The sequence below is a fragment of the Diaporthe batatas genome (assembly GCF_019321695.1).
Source record: "Diaporthe batatas strain CRI 302-4 chromosome Unknown Contig00006, whole genome shotgun sequence".
Classification (NCBI taxonomy): Eukaryota; Fungi; Ascomycota; class Sordariomycetes; order Diaporthales; family Diaporthaceae; genus Diaporthe; species Diaporthe batatas.
Window position 1 is genome coordinate 1,784,528 of NW_025408553.1, and position 21,419 is coordinate 1,805,946.

A 21,419-nucleotide genomic window follows, 5' to 3' on the forward strand; every position below is an offset into this window, starting at 1 on the left:
CAAACTTGAATGGCTCAAGCCTGAGTGCTATTAAATTGAATAACTACCTAGGTACCTAGGTAGCTTGGTGAGAGCCTGGAGGTCATTACCAAAGTATGAGCAGAAATAGTGATGGTGACCTGAAACAACCTTGGAACCCAGATCTGCTTAACAGAACTTCAAATGTTAAGAGCTGTGTTGAGTTACCATTGGCTTTTTGGGTCCAACCAAGGATGTTCCACGAGTTTTTCGGGTGTTGGCCGCTCAGTGGGATCTATCTTCATCATAACCCTGAGAAATGACCCAAATACATCCCTCGTGGCCGGGTCTAGACCTGGCAGAAATGTTTGCGACTCGAGGGGTGGCCGGCCCATCGGCCCGGCGTCTTTGATCCTCCCTTCGTCGTCAAACCAATCCCGAATGGCAGCATCGCCTTTCTCCAGCAAGGTGCTAGGAAATGGGCCGAATATGTCGACCATCTCCGCCAAGTGTTCCTTGACTTCATAGTGGCCATCGGGCGCGACCCCTCCGTCAAACAAGCGAATGGCACGATACACCTCGAAAATCACAGCGCCGAGGTTCCACCAGTCGACTTTCGTGTCCCATGGAGCCCCGACGAGAACTTCAGGGGCCCGGAGAGCCACAGACTGGATGTTATCAGTGAGATGCTTGTCGGTCCAGCTGGAGACACCCCAATCGCCCAAGGCGATGTCGAGCTCCAACATCCGCCTGGGTTCGTCCCCAAAATAGTATCTCCGCAAAGACCGGGATTGGATCGGGGTGTATCGTTTGTCAGACTTGTTCTGCTCCGGGATACACTCTTTGACAAGGTACTCTGACTCGATACGATGCATATCTCGAAACTTGACAAATATGTTGTCGGGTTTGATATCTAGAACGCATTGAGTTTTACTGCATATCATGGCTTTCAGTGCAACGACATACCGGTATGAATCACATTGCTATCGTGAGCAAAGTCGAGGGCAAGAACTAGCTGGAGGGTAAACTTGCGCATGATCGGGGTGGGTACCATAAACTCCCGAAACCAGACGCCAAAGGACCGCAAGGTTTCTCCCATGAGTTCCAACACGAGGCAGACGTGGTTGCCGTTGGGACCCTCCATCTCGAAATCATCGACGAGGTGGCAGACATATTTGTAACCCGCGGAGGTACGATTACCCGCGCGAAGGTGAGTGAGAATCTCTCTCTCAAATATGGGACTGTCTTGACCGTAGCACTCCGCACTCAAAACTTTGAGAGCTCGAAATCGGTGGTCATCGTTCGGCCTTGATTTTACAGGCCGAGTCAGTGTGAGCCCGTTTATGAAGAGGAGAAACGTTGGGAAAGGGAGTGGGAAGACGATGGACTCACGGCTTTGAGAGGTCTTTGACCAGCCACACTGTCGAATAGCGCCCGTAACCAATCTTACTCATGACTTCATACTTGTCTGCATAAACGTCCCCAATGTAGACTGGATGGAATCCACCCTGTCGATATGCATCTCTGCCTTCTTCAATGTCGCCTGAATCGGTTGCCACCACGTCGCTTCGTTGCTCAGTCTGGGCCGTGTCTCCTGAACCGGTCACTGCAACATGGCTTTGTTTCTCGGTATCAGTTGCCAGGGCCGCATCATTGGTCTGGGTCGAAGCCATGTCAACAAGAGCGGAAGAAGTCTTGGTAACAAGTATTAATCCGGATGCAACTGCGTAGAGCTAGCTTGTGAGACAAGACAAATTGGCGACCAAAGAAGCAGGGATGGTTGTAGTTGAGGAAAGAAATTCATGGGTACCTAGGTAACCTCGCAGTTAATGGCGGGGCAGATAGGGTCGTACTGTATGTTAGAACCAACACCTGCATGCTCCCTGAACTTGGCGCTACACGATTTCATTGGGGTCTAGAAATACCCACCACGTCCGCTCGTTTTAGGTGCGAATCGACTTCTGCTCCTGGCTGACCACGCAATCTAGCATTCACGTGTGCCTCGGACATCACACGACGAAAGACTGAAATGGAGGTCGACCAGTCAGCAAGCTTCTTCCGCCTGGCGTTCGGATCTGTCTGTGTCGAGACGTCTTTTATCGCCACCTTCGTTTTTGTGGTGCTTCGGACCCCACCGCAGGCTACAAACAAGCGCATTGCCGGGCTGGTCGTCCTTGGCGCGGCGACCCACACGATGGAGAGGCTGATCGTACAGGCGTGCATGAGTAACGGCCGGCCGCAATGGGCTGCCATCCTGGTGTCGCTGCTGTGGGTCCAGCTGCTCAACGCGTCCGACCTCATCCTGGTGCTCCGCGTACATGCTATTCAGATTTCACAGCCTCGCGGACAGCGTCCTGGGGCGCTCGGGGGCGTGAGGTCGGCTGCAGGCATTCTCTTCAACTCACGCCGGGTCGGCACCCCGTGGCAGGTGAGGAATACGCCGTCCACTGCCGGCCTTGAAAGCCAACGCCGGACCACGTTTCTGCTCGGCCGGATCGCCATGACGATTCCGGCATACATTTTCGTCGACATCATGACCTCCTTGCCGCCGCCCGACCCGGCTTTCTTGAGGGCGGATAAGGCAGCTCTTTTCCCGGTCGACAGCTTGGGCGTCGAGGACATTATTTTCCGGCTCGCAACGACGATTTCGTACTGGGTGATCACTGGCATCTGCCTCATGGTGATGAACAACACGGGCGCGATCATCGGGGTCTTATTAGGTCTCTGCCGGCCTGTCGATTGCCCACCGCCCTTCGGTTCTTTCTTGGAAGCGTACACGATTCGTCGCTTCTGGGGGTGAGTGCAAATCAACTACGGGACTCGAGCATGATCGGTGGATCTGACAGTACCTTGAAACTTAGTATCAGTTGGCATCAAATGCTGCGGTCGTTTCTCACGGGGCACGCCGACTTGCTCGTTAGCAAGACTCTTCCCTTTTTGCCGCGCAACTCAGCTGCGCACCGGCATTCGCGACTGGTAGCTGCCTTTCTCATCTCCGGCCTGATACACTGGCGCGCCGATCAGGCTCAGGGTGTACCAAATGCTGAAAATGGGGCTTTGGTCTTCTTTTCCCTACACGCTGCTTGTATTGTTCTGGAGGACCACCTTGGGCCTGTCTTTGTCAAGTTGCTGCCCAGGCGCGTCCGTCACATACTGGGTTACTTCTGGGTTCTCGCTTTCTTTGCTTGGAGCGCTCCAGTTTACATGTACCCCAGCATGCGACTCGGATCTGATGGGACTGCGATGTTACCTGCCCGCATTATTGGGCCCTTCATACGCGCGTAAACAGAAATCACATGGGCAGGGCTTTTGCCAATGCTTGTGAACAGTGTAAATGATGCAGCTCATATTATCGACAAGTGGCTTTCAGTACTGAAACAGGCTTTTCATCGAACTGCAAAATTTTAGTGCAGATTTAAAATACCCAGTGCTAACATAGAATGAATGAAGAAACCCAGGCGAAAGAGTCCTAACCGCATCGCAACTTGTTGATTGCATACCTAGGTAGGTGTTTCCTAGAACCACAGCTCAGAAATGTGCTTCTGTCCCACCCATCAGAGCAATCCTGATGCCAGTGGAAGCTCCGCCTGGACCAAGTCTTACCGCCGAACTACATGGATGATAAACTCCTGCTATTCAGACAATTCATGATATACAAAAACGAGCTCCACTCGAATATCCGACCAGGGTGTTCCCCCCCCCAAGGACGAGATACCTTCCTAAGGAATAATATTATACAGGACTGGTTGTTTTCTTTTAGCTGCTTTATTAACTTGGAATGATACTAAGTGTCCTATAAATATAAGGCAATGTATCTTCCAAAATAAACAAGATCAGTCATCTCAGGTAGGTATAAGTATCTCTGTCGTGGCTTTCTTGTGTACTCTTCTATACAGTCTTTTATGGAGATAACTCACGTACCAAGTAGTCCAGGCACAGAAACGGCTATAACGTACTATCGTTTTAAACATGCGGCGGTGGTACGATAAAATGCACTACTTAGGTAAACTCCAGAGGGCGAACCACAAGAACTCTGGAATTAACAACGGGCCTGCTGTAGCCAAGACCACGTCCATGTTTACAGCGAGTCAAGATGATAAATCACTTCAATCGTAGCAACGTGTAAGGTGAGATTTCAGTGCCTGCAGACCGCTGCGTAAGCAGAAACCAAAAGCAGATGGCACGGTACCTGTCTCAGGAGGTTGGTTATATTCCGATTCCCTTCGGCACTTAAGGAAGCCTTGGCCGGCTACTTTCGTCTATCGAGATGGCAGTGCATCACTTGCAGTACCGACCTGAAAGCAGGAACTAGCTCACTCACACGGGTACCATTCATGCACTACCTACGATTCATTGGGAGGGCTTATGTTCCGACACCAGTCGGCATTGTTGCGAATGAAGTAAATATAAAAGCAACCGTGGACTCCGAGTCCATCAAAATTGAAACCCAGCACGACCCTTCCTCAGTCCTACCTCCATCGGCAACCAGCGCCATTTCTGTCATCCTAGCCCAAAGAATGTCTACTCCCTTTACCTTGCAAAACCCAGGTCGACCGATCCACGTCGGCGTCATTCTGATGGCTTCGTGAGTTCTTGGCAAAATTAGCCCCTTGGTCTCTTCTAATGTCGAACAGGACCACGGAACTATTGGATGTAGCGCCTATTGACTATCTCCACGCACTCGACAAGAAATTTTTGGGCAGCTTTCCCGATGCCATCTTCTCCCAGGATGAGAAGGCGGCGGGCTTGACCTTCGATTTTCACTGGGTTGCTGTGACGGACAAGGCTCCGTGTAAGCTTACGGCCGGTGTCCAATTGATCCCTACCGTAAGTAATCGCCTCCTACAAATCGGCGTCTTCAAAAGTTGAACGAAACGTGCTGTAGGATACGTTCGAGACGTGTCCTCCCCTCGACATAGTCCTCACAGGAGCCAATGATTTCAACTACGAAATGACTGAAGCAGAGTTGAATTTCATTTGCAAGTCCTGGAATGATTGCTCTGTATACCTAGCCATCTGTAACGGCCAGGAATCTCTTCTGAAAGCCGGTATCCTGGCCGGGAAGACAGCGACCGCTCCGTCTGACCTTCTCCCCATCCTTCGACAGCAACACCCAGAGACAACCTGGGTTGAGAAGCGCTGGCAAAGAGATGGAAAACTGTGGACCAGCGGCACGAATATGAATGGACTGGATCTAATGCGGGCCTTCATGTTTGAGACTTGGGGCGGAAAGAGAGATTTAGTCGAAAAGTTGAGCAGGATGGCAGCATGGCCTATGAGGGATGTCAACTTTGGCGATTGTTAGAAAGTTGCACTTGGCTATAAAGAGCCACCTGAGATGGGAAGGGGGTTGAATTGAACCCATCGTAGTGCTACTTTGCTTTGAAATGGTAGTAGAATGACCCCTCATTAAAGAGTCCGAATTGAAACTTGAAGACGTCGACGATTTCTTACACCATCTAATTCGGAGACAGCGGGCGAGGTTGCCGAACAAACTGTCACTTACAGTCTCACGGATTACAAAGTTAGGTATACAATGTGATTGGTATTATCACTTGAGACTCAACGTTTGGAATTGAATCTCGAACTCTGCATAGTTACTGCGATTGCACCGATGACAGGCTGTATTGTACCTCGATAGCTAGTTGCCCAGGTGTATCTAACTATAGCCATCAGATCAATTTAGTAATCAGCTTTCCAGTGTTTCCGCCCTCGAACAATTTGAGCCATGTCGCCGGTACGTCATCAAACTTCGCCTCAACGACATGCTCGCCCTCCGTGATGTCCAGCTTTCCTTCCTCCAGCGCCTTGGGGAGGACCTTCAGTGCCTCCTGCATCTTCTCGGGGTGGTCAAGGACGATGAAACCCTGGATACGCAATCTCATGCTAATGACTTGGAACCAGTTCTTCAGCCTGTCACTGCCATCACCCTCCGTGGAGTTGTACTGCGAGATGGAACCGCAAGCGGCCACCCTTCCGTTGCGTGCCATGCGGGTGAGAACGAAGTCCATGATTTGACCGCCGACGTTGTCAAAGTACACGTTTGCATACTCGCTGGTGGCCTTGATGAGCTGCTGTTCAAAGTCGCCGGCCTTGTAGTCGATGCACTCGTCCGCCCCGAGTTTCTTCACCCAGTCGCACTTCTCCTGCCCGCCCGCGATACCGATGACCTTCTTGCAGCCAACAACTCGCTTGGCGATCTGCACGACCATGGAGCCGGTGGCGCCGGCCGCGCCCGAGACGATCACGATGTCGTCCTTGGTCGCCTCCGCCACGCCGAGTAGGCCTATGTACGCGGTCAGCCCGGTGAGGCCGAAGGCGCCGAGGTAGTGAGTCACGGGGGCGTTTCCGGGCAGTGGGCTGCAGAGCCGTACGGCATTTGCGTCCAGCACGGCGTGTTCTGTCCAGCTGACGACGCCGCTGACCAGGTCGCCCTTCTTGAACTTTTCAGACTGGGATTCGACGACCTCGGCTATGGCCGACGAGCGCATGACGTCACCGATGTGGACTGCCGGGACATAGAGGCGGCTCTCGTCTTCATATCTGTCGATCCATCCTCGCTGAGCTGGGTCGTTGGAGAAGTATTTGACTTTTACGAGGATCTGGTCGGCTTTGAGGCTGGGGAGCTCCGTCTCAGTTTTCTTGAAGGTGGGGTTGGAACCACTGTAGGTTGGAAGCCCGCTTGGGTGGGCGTTGAGAAGCCATTGTTGCGTTTTGACCATATTGAATCGTGTTGGATATGAAGTGAGTGCTCAAAGTTGAGGTATGTGCGTCGAGACAGAAAAGTGTTATCAATGTTTGCAGGAAACAAACAATTAGTGCCAACTTTACACGTGTCAAATCGTATTGCTTCTTCCCGAGGTCTGTTATATGATCGCATTTATACCAACATGGCCAAGGGGCGAGAGTCAGACGCCACAGCTTGTCCGATTACAAAGCTCATGCCATGCCGATCTTGCCGCGGGGATCTCCGTTAGTGATGGCCAGTGAATTTGTAATTACCCATTTTTCACTGTGTCGCTGACAGCACTTCTCATGCAAACTATGAACATTGTGACTCATTGCCCGCGTCCTGCATTCTCTCTCTACTACTATTGGCATTATATTTTCTAAACGCTGGGTCTTGAGCGATTACCACCGTTTGAGGGCGCTATATGTGTCCCTAGATGTATGCAGAATAGAAGCGAAACTAGTTGAGTGTTTACTAATTTATAAAGGACTATATACCGTTAGGATGTTTGTGAATCAATAACAAAACTACCTACGTATGTATGACGAGACCGTGGACCAGCGACGTTGAAAGCGAGTCATGCGACACGGCTCAACCGGATGGAGGCAAACTTCCTCACCAAAACATCCATATGGTTTCGTTTCTAATCCCCATACATATAAAACATATGCGGCGCTATCATAAATTAGTAGACACTCAAGACCCAGCGGTTAAAAAAATACAATGCGTGAGCACATGGCCTCAGCCTCGTGCCGCACAGACAAGGCTAGGGGGCATCACTCCTGACGGACCGAAGCACCCAAATATGTGGCTCTTATGCTAGGACACCAGTGCAAAGACAAGTCTTAGGCTGAAGCAAAGGCAAATGTATGGTCACTATTATCGATACTATGTGTTTTTTGAACGCTAGGTCTTGAGCGTTGACTGCCGTATGAAGGCGCCATGTATGTCCTCGGACGTATACGGAATAGAAGCGAAACCACATAACTACAACTCTGAGGATAACTCCAGGTATTTTTCTGTTGACGTGCAGCGATACAGAGTATTTAGGAGGAATTGACCGAGTGTTAAGCCCTGGCTCCCAATGGCTCTTCTGAATCAGGCTATATTCTGCTTGTCGTGTTAGAGTCAGCTGCTTCACACGGCACATGAAGATTCCAACTGACTCGAACTCTTCCAAAGCTCGAAAATATGGCACGATATTTGACGTGGCTGAACTGAAATTTTACCCAAGCTACTACTCTTACAATTGCCTTGCTCTTCGATTGTCTATCAGCCATGTGCCAAAGTTGTTAGTGATGGGAGAATCCACGCCCCCGTTCCGCCTTGTGACTTATTGATTTCGGCCAGCTCACGCCAATCACAGCAAAGCCCTTGCTGGGTGTCTTCCCTTGGTCTGCGTGGCATTTCTGAAATGCGTATATGGTAGCAGTGGCTTCATCAAAAATTTTTACTTGGTTTGAACTCTCCCAACACTGGTTGTCGTGATAGGCAATATAGCCCGAGGGTTCCGAGCCCGGGCTCCACCCGCTGAAGAAATCCCACCAAGTCAAAACCTCACCCAAATCCGTCTGACCGCCAACAGCTCCTTCGTGTAGGACAGCTGAGGTCCAGCAAACCTTAATTACACCTCTGTCCCACCGAGCTGATCTGTCCGCTCACCCAGCTGTTTTCTGTGACTCGCTCAGTACAAAACAACAGCTGTGCATTACTAGTACTTGGAAGTGTCTTTTGAGACCCCACAATGTCTCGAAAACCACGAATATTAAGGTGGAAAGCCCTCTGCGCCCTCTGCGCCCTTGCTGGCTCTAAACGAGAGCTTAGAAGGCGCAGAGGGCTCCATATGTTAAGAATTATAATTTGTTTTAGAGTTTGAGACAAATTCATAACATAGGGAAATTGGTCCGAAGGATCCTTCAAATTACATAAGGTTTCCTAAGAATAGTAATCAGGCTTGGCACAACACCATGGTACGATACTTAAGTAGGAAAATAGCTCGGTGAGCGGACGTTGGCTGAGTACCACCAAAGGACCTGTCAGCTCAGCAAGCCGCCCGTCAGACGAAAGAAGACATCAATTAGACTCCTCCATCCCCCCTCCTCGCGAGCATTTATATCCTGGTTCTCGTCAAATGGGTTCAAGCGACGTGGCCCCGGCGCACGTGCCGGACTGGGTCGTGCCCCTATCGACGGTCGCCCTTGGCGTCGGTGTGCTGTTCTGGAACGCGACCTACATCCTCATGACGCAACGGAGCCTGCGCACCAAGTCCTACCCCATGCCGGTGCTAGGTCTCGCCCTCAACGTATCGTGGGAGATCGTCTACGCCCTCTACGTGTGCGAGGCCTTCCTCGAGACGGCCGGCTTCACATTCTGGCTCATCCTCGACATCGGCCTGATCTACACGACGGTCCGGTTCGCGCCGTACGAGTGGGAGCGGACCAGCAGCTGGGTCGGGCGCCACATGGCCGCCATCCTGGCCGTGATGACCGCCGTCGGGTGCCTGGGCCACTTCGCATTCGTGAGCTGGTGGCTAAGCAGGCCCGGGATTGGCCACGGCGACAAGTCCGGCAAGTGGTACTTTGGCCAGGACCAGTATGACACCACCGAGCTGGCCTACTGGTCCGCCGGTGTGGCCCAGATGATCGACAGTGTTGGGTCTCTTGCGATGCTGTTGGTCAGAGGGCACTCTGGGGGCACAAGCTACGCCATCTGGTGAGTCCTTTCTTTTGAAAACCTGCTTTTCATTGTGTCTGCCCCTTGTAGCAGCAGTCTTGTAGGCTTGTGCCTGTTCAGTAGTCTGCTGCTACAAGAAGCTCGCACTAGACATCGAGGTCCTTGTTCGTGGACTAGTCTAGAATCCTGGCCCTGAGATCGGAACAGGACTGTTAGCTCTGGCGTCTAAGCGAGACAAGCTTCGCAATCCCTTGGAAAGACTGTTGTAGCAATACTGTGTACATCCAAGATGAGTGGGTTGTGCCTGGACAAGTCTACGCCAAGCATGAATGAAACCACAATGTACCTATATGATGCACCTTCCTACTATGTCGCATAATCTCGCCGTCTTCATTTGCCATCTACCGAAGCCTCCTTCTGTCCATTTGCAGATAGCACTAAACTTACTGACAACCATTCCAAACAGGATCTGCAGGACGATCGGCACAGTCTCCGGTATGGGTGTGTGCAATGGCATCCTGTGGTACTACTGGCCTGAAGCACATGGCTTCTTCCTCAATCCCCTCGGCATGTTTTTGTGCGGCACGGCGCTTCTCTGCGATTTGGTCTACCCATTTGCGCTGTGGCAAGTCAGGAAGACAGAAGTTGCACTCCCAGACGGCAGGCTCGTGAGCCAAGAACAATTCAATCATATGCAGATGACAGGCAAGAAGAGGCTTTGACAAAAGCAACCGGTGAGCTCAGGTCTTGTCTCTGGCCCCAGGGCGAGATCTTCAGAGAGTGGGGGGGCTCTATTCTCCTTGTCCAGAACAGAGGCTAGGTACGCAAAGTGGCGCTGGAGTCGACCACAGACATTATCCTGGCAGCTGCCTGGGCACTTTGGGTGGTATACATTATGTACTTGTGGTAGACAGGTCTCAGAGCGGTGTAAACAGTTTCTACTTTGGGCAAAGTACATACACATACACGAATAGACATTTGGATACACACAGACACATTCCCACACAACTCATCCCAAGTCCGGAGCTACTGCACCATCAACGGCGCATAAGGCGGCGGGGTGGCGCCTGCAAGTGAAGTATCGACCGCATAAGAGCTGGCACCTCCGTCTTCCAACACCTCGCGGCTGTACCCGCAGGCAGAAGTGAGTGACAAGTCAGCTGCCTGCGAGAGCACGGTCGGCGCTGACCTCTTTCGAACCCTGGTCGAACGGCGGCGCGACTGCCCACCCCGTCGCCTGCGGACCACTGTCGTACAAGATCTGGGGTTGTGTGAAGGGCGGCAGGAGGTTACGCCCGGGGCCGCAGGGGCGCCCCCTGGTCAGGGAGAGGACAGACCGCATCGCGCTACGTTTCCCCTCTGCTGTCCGCCTGGCCAGCGCCGGCGTGCCGCGCCGTAGTGTACTTGACAAGTCGTTCACATGTTTCCTTGGCGTTCGGACTGCCGGCGAGGAGCCCATGGTCTGCCTGTTGCATCAGGGGGGTTCCTGTTTCGTCGACCGAGATAAGCGAGATCAGAAGCGGGAAGGTAGTTTGGGAGGAAAAATGAAGTCTCGGCTGCAGCTAGGCTTACTGGGGTTGACCAGACGCTCGGGACCAGCTGAGCTTCGAGGCCAAGCTGACACAAAAAAGGTACAAGTGATAGCTCAACTACAGATCACGCGGTTTTCAGGCTCAGGAGCGTTGAGAGCCAGAGATCTCGGCATAGTTGGGTGTTCCCCGATCGAGCACAGAATCACAAATCTCCGTACGTGAGGCTTGGCGAGTCTGGACAGGCTGGCCGGGGGGCGGTGGCTGCTCAGAGAGGCTGCGATCAACACGCCACACAGCGAGGCGCATACGGCGAGCCCAAGGGCTTGCGTAACTTTATAGACTGCCATGTGTTGCCACTGCCTGGTAACACTGACTTCATACGCGCCGCCGTCCAGCCAGCCGTCCGCACCGCACTTCGTTGCACAACTTGAAGTGCCCAGCAATAGGCCTTTCCGATACGGGCAACCCGTGACATCGATATCCCACAACGTTGCCGTCTCCAGGCCGTGTCTTAGACGCCTACAGTGCACGAGGCCCTCTCCTCAGCGGTTAGAGGCGGCGGAATTCATTCCTCGCATGGAGCACGGCGTCGCGTATTCTTTCCCCATGTAGTCTCCTCCGGCCGCATGTCGACGGGCAGAAATGAACTGGCACGGGACAGGCAGAGTCGGCGGTGGAATGACTGAGGCTCGACGGCGATATGGCTTTGATGGCGTGGGGGTTCCCGCGGAGACGAAAAACCCGACTAACTATCACGAACTCCCGGATCCTCGGCGAACAGGTCCTTGTCTTTTTTTTTCGCCCATGACCAAGACTAATTCTGGTCTATTCTCGTTCGAGCCTTGAAATGACACGTTAAACGGCAGTCTGTCTTTAGCGAGAGCCCCGCAGAAGATTGGGATGATCGAGGCACAGATGGTGTATCAAGCCAATCAATCTGCTTTTTGCTGGCCTTGGACGCCAGTGATAGACGTTGACGGAAGTGCAGGCCCGATGACAGAAGAGGATCTCACCGCATATGCCTTGCCGGACCAGCCCGTCTCGCGTTGCAGGAAGGACGTACTTCTTCTCCTCGGAAGCTCCTGAGCCCTGGAGGGGATGTTGCGTCCGGGGCTAATACAGTACCAGCCCGCAAGTGCTTCTGGTTCACCAGGAACGAGCTACACAGTAGCAAATTGTGTTGAAAGGTGGTGTGTGGCCCCATAAAAAAACGGCAAGTTACGTGCAAAGCGCCCTGTAACTACTAGTTTGATAGTCCGAGCATGGACGCCTGCATACTGGGGGGTGGTTAACCGATGGACTTCTGGGCTCGTACTGTGTAGGCGTGGTGGGTGTGGTCTCGTGGGCGCGAACCCCCACGCATGACCTCGCATCAGTGACCTGTCACTTTTATCAAAAAAGCACTCTGCCGCAGAGGCCAAGGCGTTGAACGTCCGCGGTGCCAAGGCATCCGGGATGGAGACTCTGAAGCATTTTGCGCAAAAGTCTTGTTGCTTGTCGGCCCGTGACCAAGGCCAAGTTATTCCCTCCTATTTCCTGTCTAGTACATGCACAGTACTTCTTTCTACTAGCGGCACACACTCACCGCCTGAAATACGGTCTTCCCTTTTGAGGGCGGTTTCGTCTTTTTCTTCCCCCTCGGCCCGTACAAGTACTCCGTACATATTACAAGGGATGGGCCCGGAGGTGCCGAGTAACAAGGGCAGAGCCATACCATCTCATCTCGGAGATATACCGGGCCCTGCCACCCCGGCCTGGTCGAGACTGCAAGGCTAGTTCACCGGCGTGGAGACTCTCGATTCCATCTCGTGCATGGGTGTGGTGGGTGTGTTGCGCGGTCATCAACCACCCCGTTCCAAGGGGCTGCGCCGGCGCCCGGGGCGCGAAGCCATCGGCAAGTTCCACGTGCACGTGGGAACCTCATCGGCAGTTTTGTGATTGCAAAAGGTGCTTCCTGATCGCCATGGGCTGGTGACTTTCCCATGCCTCGAGGTACCTAGGTATGCGGTCTCGAGGCCGCAGAGGACATAGACCGGTGAGGGTTGCACAGAAGACTGGCTGCAGAATACACCAACATCTCGTGACTTGTCGTGCGACATCAGGCGGTGTGTTCTAAAAAAGCACAGCCTTGATCAATGAATTGCAGCTCGTTATTTCATTTTGTGTCCTGCGTGGGGTTGCTCAGCTGGCTGGCTCGACATGGCCCCCGGGGACCTGCGTCGTTCACACCCTGCTACCGACAATAACTTCCCCTGGATGAGAGTGGGTTGTGTCGTAAGGGGTCGGTCTCGCAACACTGTGATGTTGCGATCAAGGTGTGCTGCGACCATGGTGTTGCGAGACGCCTACGCCGTCGGACAAGGGCGTGACCTTGGTCATGGCAGGGTATGACGCCTTCGGAGCCCAGATCAAGCACATGACCGGCGCTTGGTGCGCAGTGCCCTGCAGACCGGTCAATGATTGCGAAACATCGGGTGATAAGAGACGGGCTATGATTTCTCGAGACTGCCGCATTATGCCTCATCGAACGTGATCGACGCGTGCCCAAGAAAAGCCCACTACCTATATCAATGTCCCAAGATGGGCTGGCTGGGGTTGTGTTTTCGAGGATCGCAATCCCTGTCACGGTGCCGCCCGACTGTGAGGAAAGTTTCGAGGTTTCGTCCTCAGCCCCGAAAGTTTAAATTCTGAATCCACCTTCTGGCTGGCCATGCTTGCGATTATCTACGGAGTGGTGGCCCAGGGAGTAGAGTGAGTCCGCTGTACCGGTGCCCGATTCAGCGGGCATCCGAACCCGTGCCATGTGGCTCTCGTACGATGGGAAACAGAATAGTCAAATCGATCGAAATCGTGAGTCAGATCGATTCTGTAGATGGATGCAGAAGGGTTCAACCCCGTGGACCGGGAGTGGAGTCAAACGTGCATCGCAGCCCTGGAGGGCTGAAGAATGACACCGGCAGAAGGTGAGGACTCACTTGATTGCGAATAGGTCGGGCCCACCTGGGGCGCCTGCCCCCACCACCGGATGGATACTCACTCCACTGGCGTGGTTGATATCAGTCTCGGTGACCAGTTGAAAGCGCCCTCCACCGGTCCTTTACGTTTTGGCCTCCACGAGAGACGATGGCATGTCGGTGAACTAGAGGAAACAGCAGAGCCAGCCAGAGGATTGCCGAACAATAGTGGCAACCACGATATTTAGTATCCCACCACATTATTCGCGAAAATGTCCCATTCAAGCTCAGCGTGCTGCTGTATCGGCTGAAACGGGCGCTGCTAGGGGGGGGGTGGTGGTCCGTCCACTATATGTAGTAACAAGAAGTGTTTGCGCCCGATGCGGGCTTTAGGTGAGTCCCGAAAGCAACCGTAGTAACCGCGTATCTTGGGGCGCTTTGCCTATCGGAGATGAGATCTCGAGCTTGTCGCTTATGCGCACAACATAATTTAGTGCATGGAATATCGAGCCCGACAGCTGGTAGGCTTGAGGCCCAACGCCCAGAGCATTGTCCCAGTCGAGAGATTATCACAACTCCATGGGCATCGTGAAATACCATCACATTTCTGCCATGCTGGACATGCGTACACACCGAGAAGTGGGATAAATTACGATACCATTCAATCTGGCTAGGCGTTGTGAAAATTGTCACTACCGGCAGACCCCCGGTCATGATAAATTGGGCCAAGTGGGTGTTAGAGGGGGCCTTTGAGGGCCGAGACCGTGGGGCCACAGCATTATGCGATGAGCAAGTAAGCTGCGTTATGATTGTCGCATGGTGGAAGTCTTGGGGCTGGGCTGAGCTGGCTGGGTCAGTCTCCATCCCGACTGCGGTCCCAAATAGGGAGCATGCATCCTGGCATCCAGACCGCCTTGATGAGAGGGTGCTGAAGCCCGCCAACCCGCCCAAAAGAAAAGGGAATGGATGGGTGATGGGCGCGCGATGAAACCTGGCTCCCCCACATCCTTTCTGGACTCCCGCCGGTGAGATTGGAGAGACCCTGCGATGGCGTGTTCATCGCAAAGCTTGTCACACACCATCACCACGGCCAGGGGCTGCGGTGAAAAGGTGGTGAATCCTGGGCGTCTCTCAAGTGTCCGAAACTGCCAAATTGCCCATCCGCGTACCAGGCAACAGGGGAGCCTGAGACACGGCGTCGGCACACATGCATAAGTGTACGTGGAAATAGCATTCTGTAATAAACATATCACAACGGGGCGGCATTGTGGCGAGCGTGGCAGCCGACGCCTCACTGTCAGACTGTGTACCTGAGAGCCCAACTCGCCAGGGCAGCCCCCAATCGAACGGAGCCGCAGCCCGAAACAACGACCCCGAACGAGGAGCAGAGGGCCAGAAGAGCCCAACCACCGTCCATCCGGGTTCTTGACCTCGGTGTGAGAGGGGCAGAGGGGCTCCAAAGCACGACCCCTGATTTCAGATAACTTCAATGTTCGGGAGAGGGTCGAGCATGATCCCAGCTGACAAGAGGGGTAACCCTGCCCCCTGCCCATGGGGATGGACGGGGATGAGTGCGGAGGGGCCAGAGGAAATCAAGGTTCACAACAGTGCTAGACCGGAGGCAGTAGGAGGCACGACAGGCAGGCCGTGTTGTGCTACTGAAGCATGTGGGCAAATTTCCTGCCCGCTGGAAACTCTAATCAGATGGTCAACCAGCGGGAAGGGTGTGCGGAGCTCTGTGGGCCGCCCGCGGGAAAGAACGTGCGCAGGTGCATCTTCTGATACTGCGTTCCGAGGGTCGGAAAGCCAATCGAGGAAATCTCGGAAGAGGGGTTTGGTGGAGGAGAGGAGGAACATCGAGGCGGAAGGTTGGGAGGTAGCAGCAGCAGCACGCCCGGGGAGGAGGAGAGGAGTCCATGACACACCTGGGCGGGAGAACACCTGGACGGGAGACCATCGGCTTTAGCACTCGGACAACGAAGGAAATCGCGTCAAGGTTTTGGCCTCTGCCACTGATGACGGAACGCCCAAAGCAAAAAACAAGGTGTGAGAGGGGCGGGATGGTGCTTGTCGGGCTGGACAAGATTCAGGACATGACTGATCAGACAGCGGGATCATCCTCGCAGAGCCAGCCCGATCCGTCTCAGGGCACGGTTGTTCTGACCGCTGACAGCTGCCCTAGCAGGCGAACGACAGCGAGGGCTCTACCGATGTCCGAAGCCTAAGCCCAAAAAACCTACACTACTTGCACTAATAAGCCCCGAGCCCCGAGCCCAACGGGGCCAAGTTCTAGGATCCACGCAAGCGAGGCCCTCAGCTCTGGCTAGCCAGCCCGTGGTGCTCCGCTCCGCCCACGTGGTGTGTTCCTCTGGCGGCCCTTGGGGAAGCGGTCTGAAGATTTGACTTGTTTTGGATAGAAAAAGCCGCACAGGAGCCGGAGCTGGGGGTCCATCCTCCAATGCGGCGCGGTAACTTTGTTGGGCCCTCGCCCTCTGCCATCTCTGCAGCCCATGATAGATACATAACATTGCATACGTGTTTCACGGCCCATCGCTGCTGGGCTCTTACTGTGCGTCCTCGTGCTGAGGGATGGGGGTCTGACAAAGCCGGGGTTGCATTGCATTCAACACGTGCAGCCCAGGTACTTATAATGCAATCGCGGTTCATAACCTACCAAGTAAAACAGCAGAGTGCATGTGTGCCTGGCCGCCTGCTACACCCCGTCAGGTGCAACGCATGTGTCGGCCCAGGGTCTACAGGTGTGGCAGCTCGCTAACATGGTTGGTCGTGGGCCGGTGGGGACGCTTCTGGGCTGTGCTGGGGAAAAAACCATCACGCTTATCACCGTACTATGACTCGGCTGGCTTCCTGCCAGCTCATCAGACGTCGAGCTTAGCTGGCTGCTTTCTGTGGCTGTCTGGACTGAAGATCATGTCTTAGTCCGAGTGCACCTATCAACGTGGTATAAAAAGTAAAAAAAGAAAAAACAAATCGGGCAGCAGAGCGCAACGCCTCGCCTTGCCCATGACCCAGTGTCACGGATGCGTATCAATGGCAACTGCAGCGCTGCGGGCGCATGTGGGCGCGGGCGTGGACACTATAGTTTGACTTCAGACCCCCGGTGGGCGATCCCGGTGAGCGCCTGCGTCGGCCCAGGCAAGGTGTGTGAGACTGTGAGTGTGTGCCTGTTTTTACCCGCCCATAGCGACGGCAGATTGCACGTGCGACTGTGACGGCGTGCCTGAAAATCCCGAGCCACGGGCTTACACAAGAGATATGTGCAAAGGAAGCACAAGTTATACCTACCACATAGTACGGCTACTGCCCTGGCCATACTGGAAATGGTCGTCACGCGAGCATGGATTGGAATTTAAGGTTTACACGCCGGGCCCACTAATGGGGTATCAAATGGTTGCAGTCTGCCATCTCCAGGGGGGGGGGTCGCCCGCGCTATACGGAACGGGGGCAAGGGAGGGAAGAAGGAAGGATCTGGAATTTCGGTTGACGGGCGGAGCTCATCATTGCTTTTCCTCTCTCGGCCGGGTCGAGCCAGTCAGGAACCGCCTTGCAGCCCTCGATGCAACCCACCATCCGGGACCCTCGCTTTCAGGCGCTTTTGGGGTGTGTGTACCTCTCTCGTCTTCCCCCCCAACCCGTCGAGTACATGGTGGTAGGTGACACCATACTGTACATCACGCAGATTTACCGCAGGCCAGAGCGCCCCTCTTTTATCAGATGGTTTGCTTGCTTGCTGCTATTGGGGGGGGGGGGGTGTTGGCCGCGCGCTGGCGCCGGGCTCCCTCGCGGGAAGGGCGTTCGTTGTACAACAGGAAGGCATAGCGTTGCAATCTCCCTCCCGAGGTCGTTAGGAATGCCAGCCACCGGCTGCGTCGTGTAAGTGATGGGCACGCGCTGGCACACACACCACACACACCACCAGCCGCGGCCAGCTTGCCTCGGCAATGCTGACGGCGGTGGTGCCCGGCAGGAGCAGAGAGACTGACGCCTCATTCACTGCAAGAGGAAGAGGGGACGGCCAACGCATGCCGGCTATCACATGGCCAAGAGTGAAACGAGTGCATCTGCCGTAAAGTGTTTGTTGAAGTGATTCATATTGATGATTTGTGGTATCTAGAAGAGAGACAGAAGGTTCTGGGCAAGCGCCGACCATACAAACACCTTTAATCAAGATTCCCAATGTCACAGTTCAAATGCTCATCTGCTCAGCCCCTCTCCAGCCCCACCCAACAATCCAGTAAAAAAATGGCTGAACACCAATCGCTAGATGCTCGCAATGCAATGACACAAGAAAAACGGTGCTAGGGAACAAAAAAATCAGAAGCACATTATGGCTGGGATGGACAGGAAAAGAAAAAAAATGAACAACTTGAAGCGAGGAAGAATGACGTCTCGCGGAAGGGGACTCTTCTTTGTCTCCCGGGAACTTTTTGATCCGTTTTATGCAAACCCACCCCTCCTTTCTGCGCCTCGAAGAAATGATTTCTTCGCCGAGGGGGCCGCAGAACGGGCCCCACACACTTTCCCAGCAAAACCATAGGAAGAAAAAAAAAAATCAAGAGCAAAAGCCAGAACAACAAAAATCTTGGGTAGAAAAGGGGGATGAGGAGGGGGGCCGACTCCGAGGAACGCCGGCGCAAGTAAGCAGGCAGGCAGCACGCAAGTAAATAAAGGGCCCGAAGCGTCAAGCAAAACAAGTGTGGGATGCTACTGCAAAGACGCAGCCATCCCAGCTGGCGAAACCCACCAAACGGGTTCCTGAACGTGGCTGCAGCCACGCCAAGCTGGGAAGAAGTGGCTGCGATGCTCCATGGCAAACCCCCCTAGTCTGTTTGCTACTGTGCTATGCCACACACCCTTTTTTGGTTTCCTTCCCTTCCCTTGGAAGCGATAGCCGGTGGGGGTGGACGAGTGTGTGTGTGTGTGGCTTGTATATCACAGTAACAAGGCACCTCTCTCCAAAGAGTGCTGGGGAGGCAGAGAAAAGGGGGGGTCGGCGTGGGTCAAATTGGTGGGTTGCCTCGAAATGGGTTGCTGCACCACCACTGCTCCGTACCACCACCATCATCGCCAGACGAGCAAGTGGTGAAGAAGAGGGTGGTGGGTGGATGGATGGGCGGACGGAAGCGAGGTGAAGCCGGGCAGGTCCGCCAGTTCAAATACGGAGTTTCCGTCTCGGCGGTTTCCCAGGTTCGCGTTCGCTTGTGCCGCCCAAAAAAAAAATTCGTTCCCATCGCGGACTTCACACGTTTTGCCCATTTTTTTCCTTCTTGTCGTGGGTGGGTGGTCGGCTGGATATCCGTGCTTGTGGCTGGCTGTGCAGTCGGTTCGTCTGGTCTCGGCAGTTGGCCCCTCCCCCCTCCATCGACCCACTTCATGTCGATTCAGGGCATGTGGGTAACACCTCATCCCGTTGAGGATGCCTCGTCCGTCCCGTGTCCTCGTCGTCTCTGTTCGTGGTTCCCAGCCCCCACCCCCTCACCACCCATCCGCACGCCGCGTGGCCACCCGTGAGCACGGGTGTAGCTCGAACTCATGGCCCGCGGGGCGGCTGTGGCTTTCCTCTTCGCGGCTGGGTTTCGTGCTCGTGGGCCTTCTCGTCGGGGACTCCTGGTTGCCTGCCGCTAATGCGCGAAGCCGTGGCCGATAATGGTGGTGATTTCCATCGCCTGGTGACAAGTCTGCTGCTGTTGCTGCTGTGAAAACGGAGGCGTAGTCTTCATCACAGGCAGTGCGCGGGCTGGTTCCGGCGGTTGATCAAGTACTCCCAGGGTGTGTAGGTGGGCGGCTTGCAGTGGGAGCAGACCTCCCAGTTGCGGTACTCGTAGTGAGTAAACTGAGGTGCGCAGCGGCGGTGGGTCCGGGTGTATGTTGGACACCAGACGGCGGCCTGTCCATGCCAGTGGCCACAGGCATACTCGATCTGGAAGCGTCTATCAGTATGGGAAGGCCTTTCATATAAGAGTTGGGTGGAGCAGGTCAGGGCGTACTTTGTTGTATTCACACATGTTGACGGGTATGTCAACGGTATAACGAGTGGCGGGGCTTCCGTGTGTGTGAGTATGTGTGTGCGTGTGTGTATGTGTTGACAAGAGCAAGACTCCGTGGGTGGGTCGAGCCTTGCTCCTGCGTGATGTCAACAGCAATATGTGTCAGCGGATGTGCGTTGGGCGGCACCGTGGTGCAAATTGTCGTCGTTGATGTCGGTCAGCGGGATGCCGAGCGGATGGAGTCACGGTCGTCGGGAGCTGAGACTTCAAGTTATATATAGTGCAGCGAGTGAGGTGAGGTGTGGTCGAAACACGCGGTCCGACGGTCAAAAGAGGGAGCGAGGTTGTATTTAAGCTTCAAGCACCAGAGAGGGCCGGGAAACGCGTTTTTGATGGGTCCTTGGGCCAAGGTGTGAGGATACGGAATGGGGGCTACGGAGAGGGCAAGGAGGGGGGTGCGGGATAGGCTTCATGCAGCATTTTGCACGTCGAAAAAGGTATTTATATTGGAACAAGGGAGAAACCCCATGAACCTTGTTGTTGTGTCCAATCGTCATTCTTGCGAGCACAATTCTGGGAGTGGTTCGCTAGGACAGGGCGGTACAGATGTACCTCTCGCGCAGGGGCGGGCCTGACGTTCAGGGCTGGACAGGGTACCACAGTACAAGTCTCTGCCTGCGGGCCAGGACAGGGATGGGTCAGAACGGAGATAAAATCCTAGGACAGGGGGCTCTTGTGGCAGATGGGAGTGTGGTGGGATGGCGCCCCACACCTTGTCTGCCCTGGCCCGTTGTGCTTGCTTGGGGCGGGATGCGGAAACGGTGAAGGGAATGTGAGCCTGATGGAGTGAGCCGATGTGCGTGTGTCTTTCTTCTGCGTGCCCCAGGGTGGGTAATGGTGGCCCGGGGTGACTTGCGAGGGTGTGCAGTGGTGTGGGAGCGGGTGTGGCACAGTACGAGACTGCTACATAGTACAAGGATACATACGTACAGGTCCTGGACATCCCACCTGGCGATCGGATGTGCCAAGTGCAATATCGAGAGCGGTGTTCGGGTGGGTTGCCGGTAGTGACTGCGCCTGTCTGAGAAGGGCGAGTCTGCCCTCTGCCATGTTCTTCTGCCTGTCTCGTCTGACTGTGTCCAAGTTCTGCCCAGGTGTATGTTATTCAGCCCTTACGGCGATCAGTGCCGCCTTTGATCCCCAAGGGGATTCAGGCCGCAAATGGGCAGACGTGGAGTGAAGTGAGAATCCAGGGCAATTTGCCTCCTCCAGGGTTGCTCGGAAAGCGACCAGAGGCGGCAGAAAAAAAGCCAGAATCCGTCTTCTCGGAATTTCCGGCGTCTGCTTCGGGTGGTTGCACTCTCGACAGTAAAATCCGGACTGCTCAGTGGTGGTTACCGTATGATCACGCACAGCCCGGCCGTCGCGTCTGTTTTGCATCGAAGCCTATCCCCAAGGTGCAATTCGACCACACGGAAATAAGCACGATGCAAAGTGCTGCGTTACTGGTTAGCTGGATTACTTGGTAGAGCCGGCGCGTGCTGCATGTGGCTATGGCATCTGC

General features: G+C 54.3%; 6 protein-coding genes across 6 annotated transcripts; 3 read left to right on the top strand and 3 right to left on the bottom strand.

Annotated features, from left to right (window-relative positions):
* Positions 1-182: 182 nt before the first annotated feature.
* On the bottom strand, positions 183-1,631 carry KVR01_005774 (uncharacterized protein; the record flags this gene model as incomplete). Its single annotated transcript, XM_044789080.1, has 3 exons — positions 183-871; positions 925-1,265; positions 1,351-1,631. The coding sequence occupies 3 exons, from the start codon at positions 1,629-1,631 to the stop codon at positions 183-185; spliced, it is 1,311 nt and encodes a 436-aa protein (XP_044644577.1).
* Positions 1,632-1,987: 356 nt separating this feature from the next.
* KVR01_006105 (uncharacterized protein) lies at positions 1,988-3,243 on the top strand (the record flags this gene model as incomplete). The annotated part of the gene is made up of 2 exons (XM_044793413.1): positions 1,988-2,754; positions 2,820-3,243. The coding sequence occupies 2 exons, from the start codon at positions 1,988-1,990 to the stop codon at positions 3,241-3,243; spliced, it is 1,191 nt and encodes a 396-aa protein (XP_044644908.1).
* Positions 3,244-4,475: 1,232 nt separating this feature from the next.
* Positions 4,476-5,263, top strand: KVR01_006045 (uncharacterized protein; the record flags this gene model as incomplete). The annotated part of the gene is made up of 3 exons (XM_044783058.1): positions 4,476-4,543; positions 4,593-4,785; positions 4,844-5,263. 3 exons carry the CDS (start codon positions 4,476-4,478, stop codon positions 5,261-5,263), a joined length of 681 nt encoding a protein of 226 aa, XP_044644848.1.
* A 324-nt stretch (positions 5,264-5,587) lies between these two features.
* KVR01_006207 (uncharacterized protein) lies at positions 5,588-6,922 on the bottom strand. The gene has a single exon (XM_044785307.1). The coding sequence runs from the start codon at positions 6,678-6,680 to the stop codon at positions 5,631-5,633; it is 1,050 nt and encodes a 349-aa protein (XP_044645010.1). The 5' UTR covers positions 6,681-6,922; the 3' UTR covers positions 5,588-5,630.
* Positions 6,923-8,819: 1,897 nt separating this feature from the next.
* On the top strand, positions 8,820-10,083 carry KVR01_005931 (uncharacterized protein; the record flags this gene model as incomplete). The annotated part of the gene is made up of 2 exons (XM_044783679.1): positions 8,820-9,400; positions 9,828-10,083. The coding sequence occupies 2 exons, from the start codon at positions 8,820-8,822 to the stop codon at positions 10,081-10,083; spliced, it is 837 nt and encodes a 278-aa protein (XP_044644734.1).
* A 9,504-nt stretch (positions 10,084-19,587) lies between these two features.
* KVR01_006130 (uncharacterized protein) lies at positions 19,588-19,873 on the bottom strand (the record flags this gene model as incomplete). Its single annotated transcript, XM_044787075.1, has 2 exons — positions 19,588-19,788; positions 19,856-19,873. The coding sequence occupies 2 exons, from the start codon at positions 19,871-19,873 to the stop codon at positions 19,588-19,590; spliced, it is 219 nt and encodes a 72-aa protein (XP_044644933.1).
* Between the last annotated feature and the right edge of the window lie 1,546 nt (positions 19,874-21,419).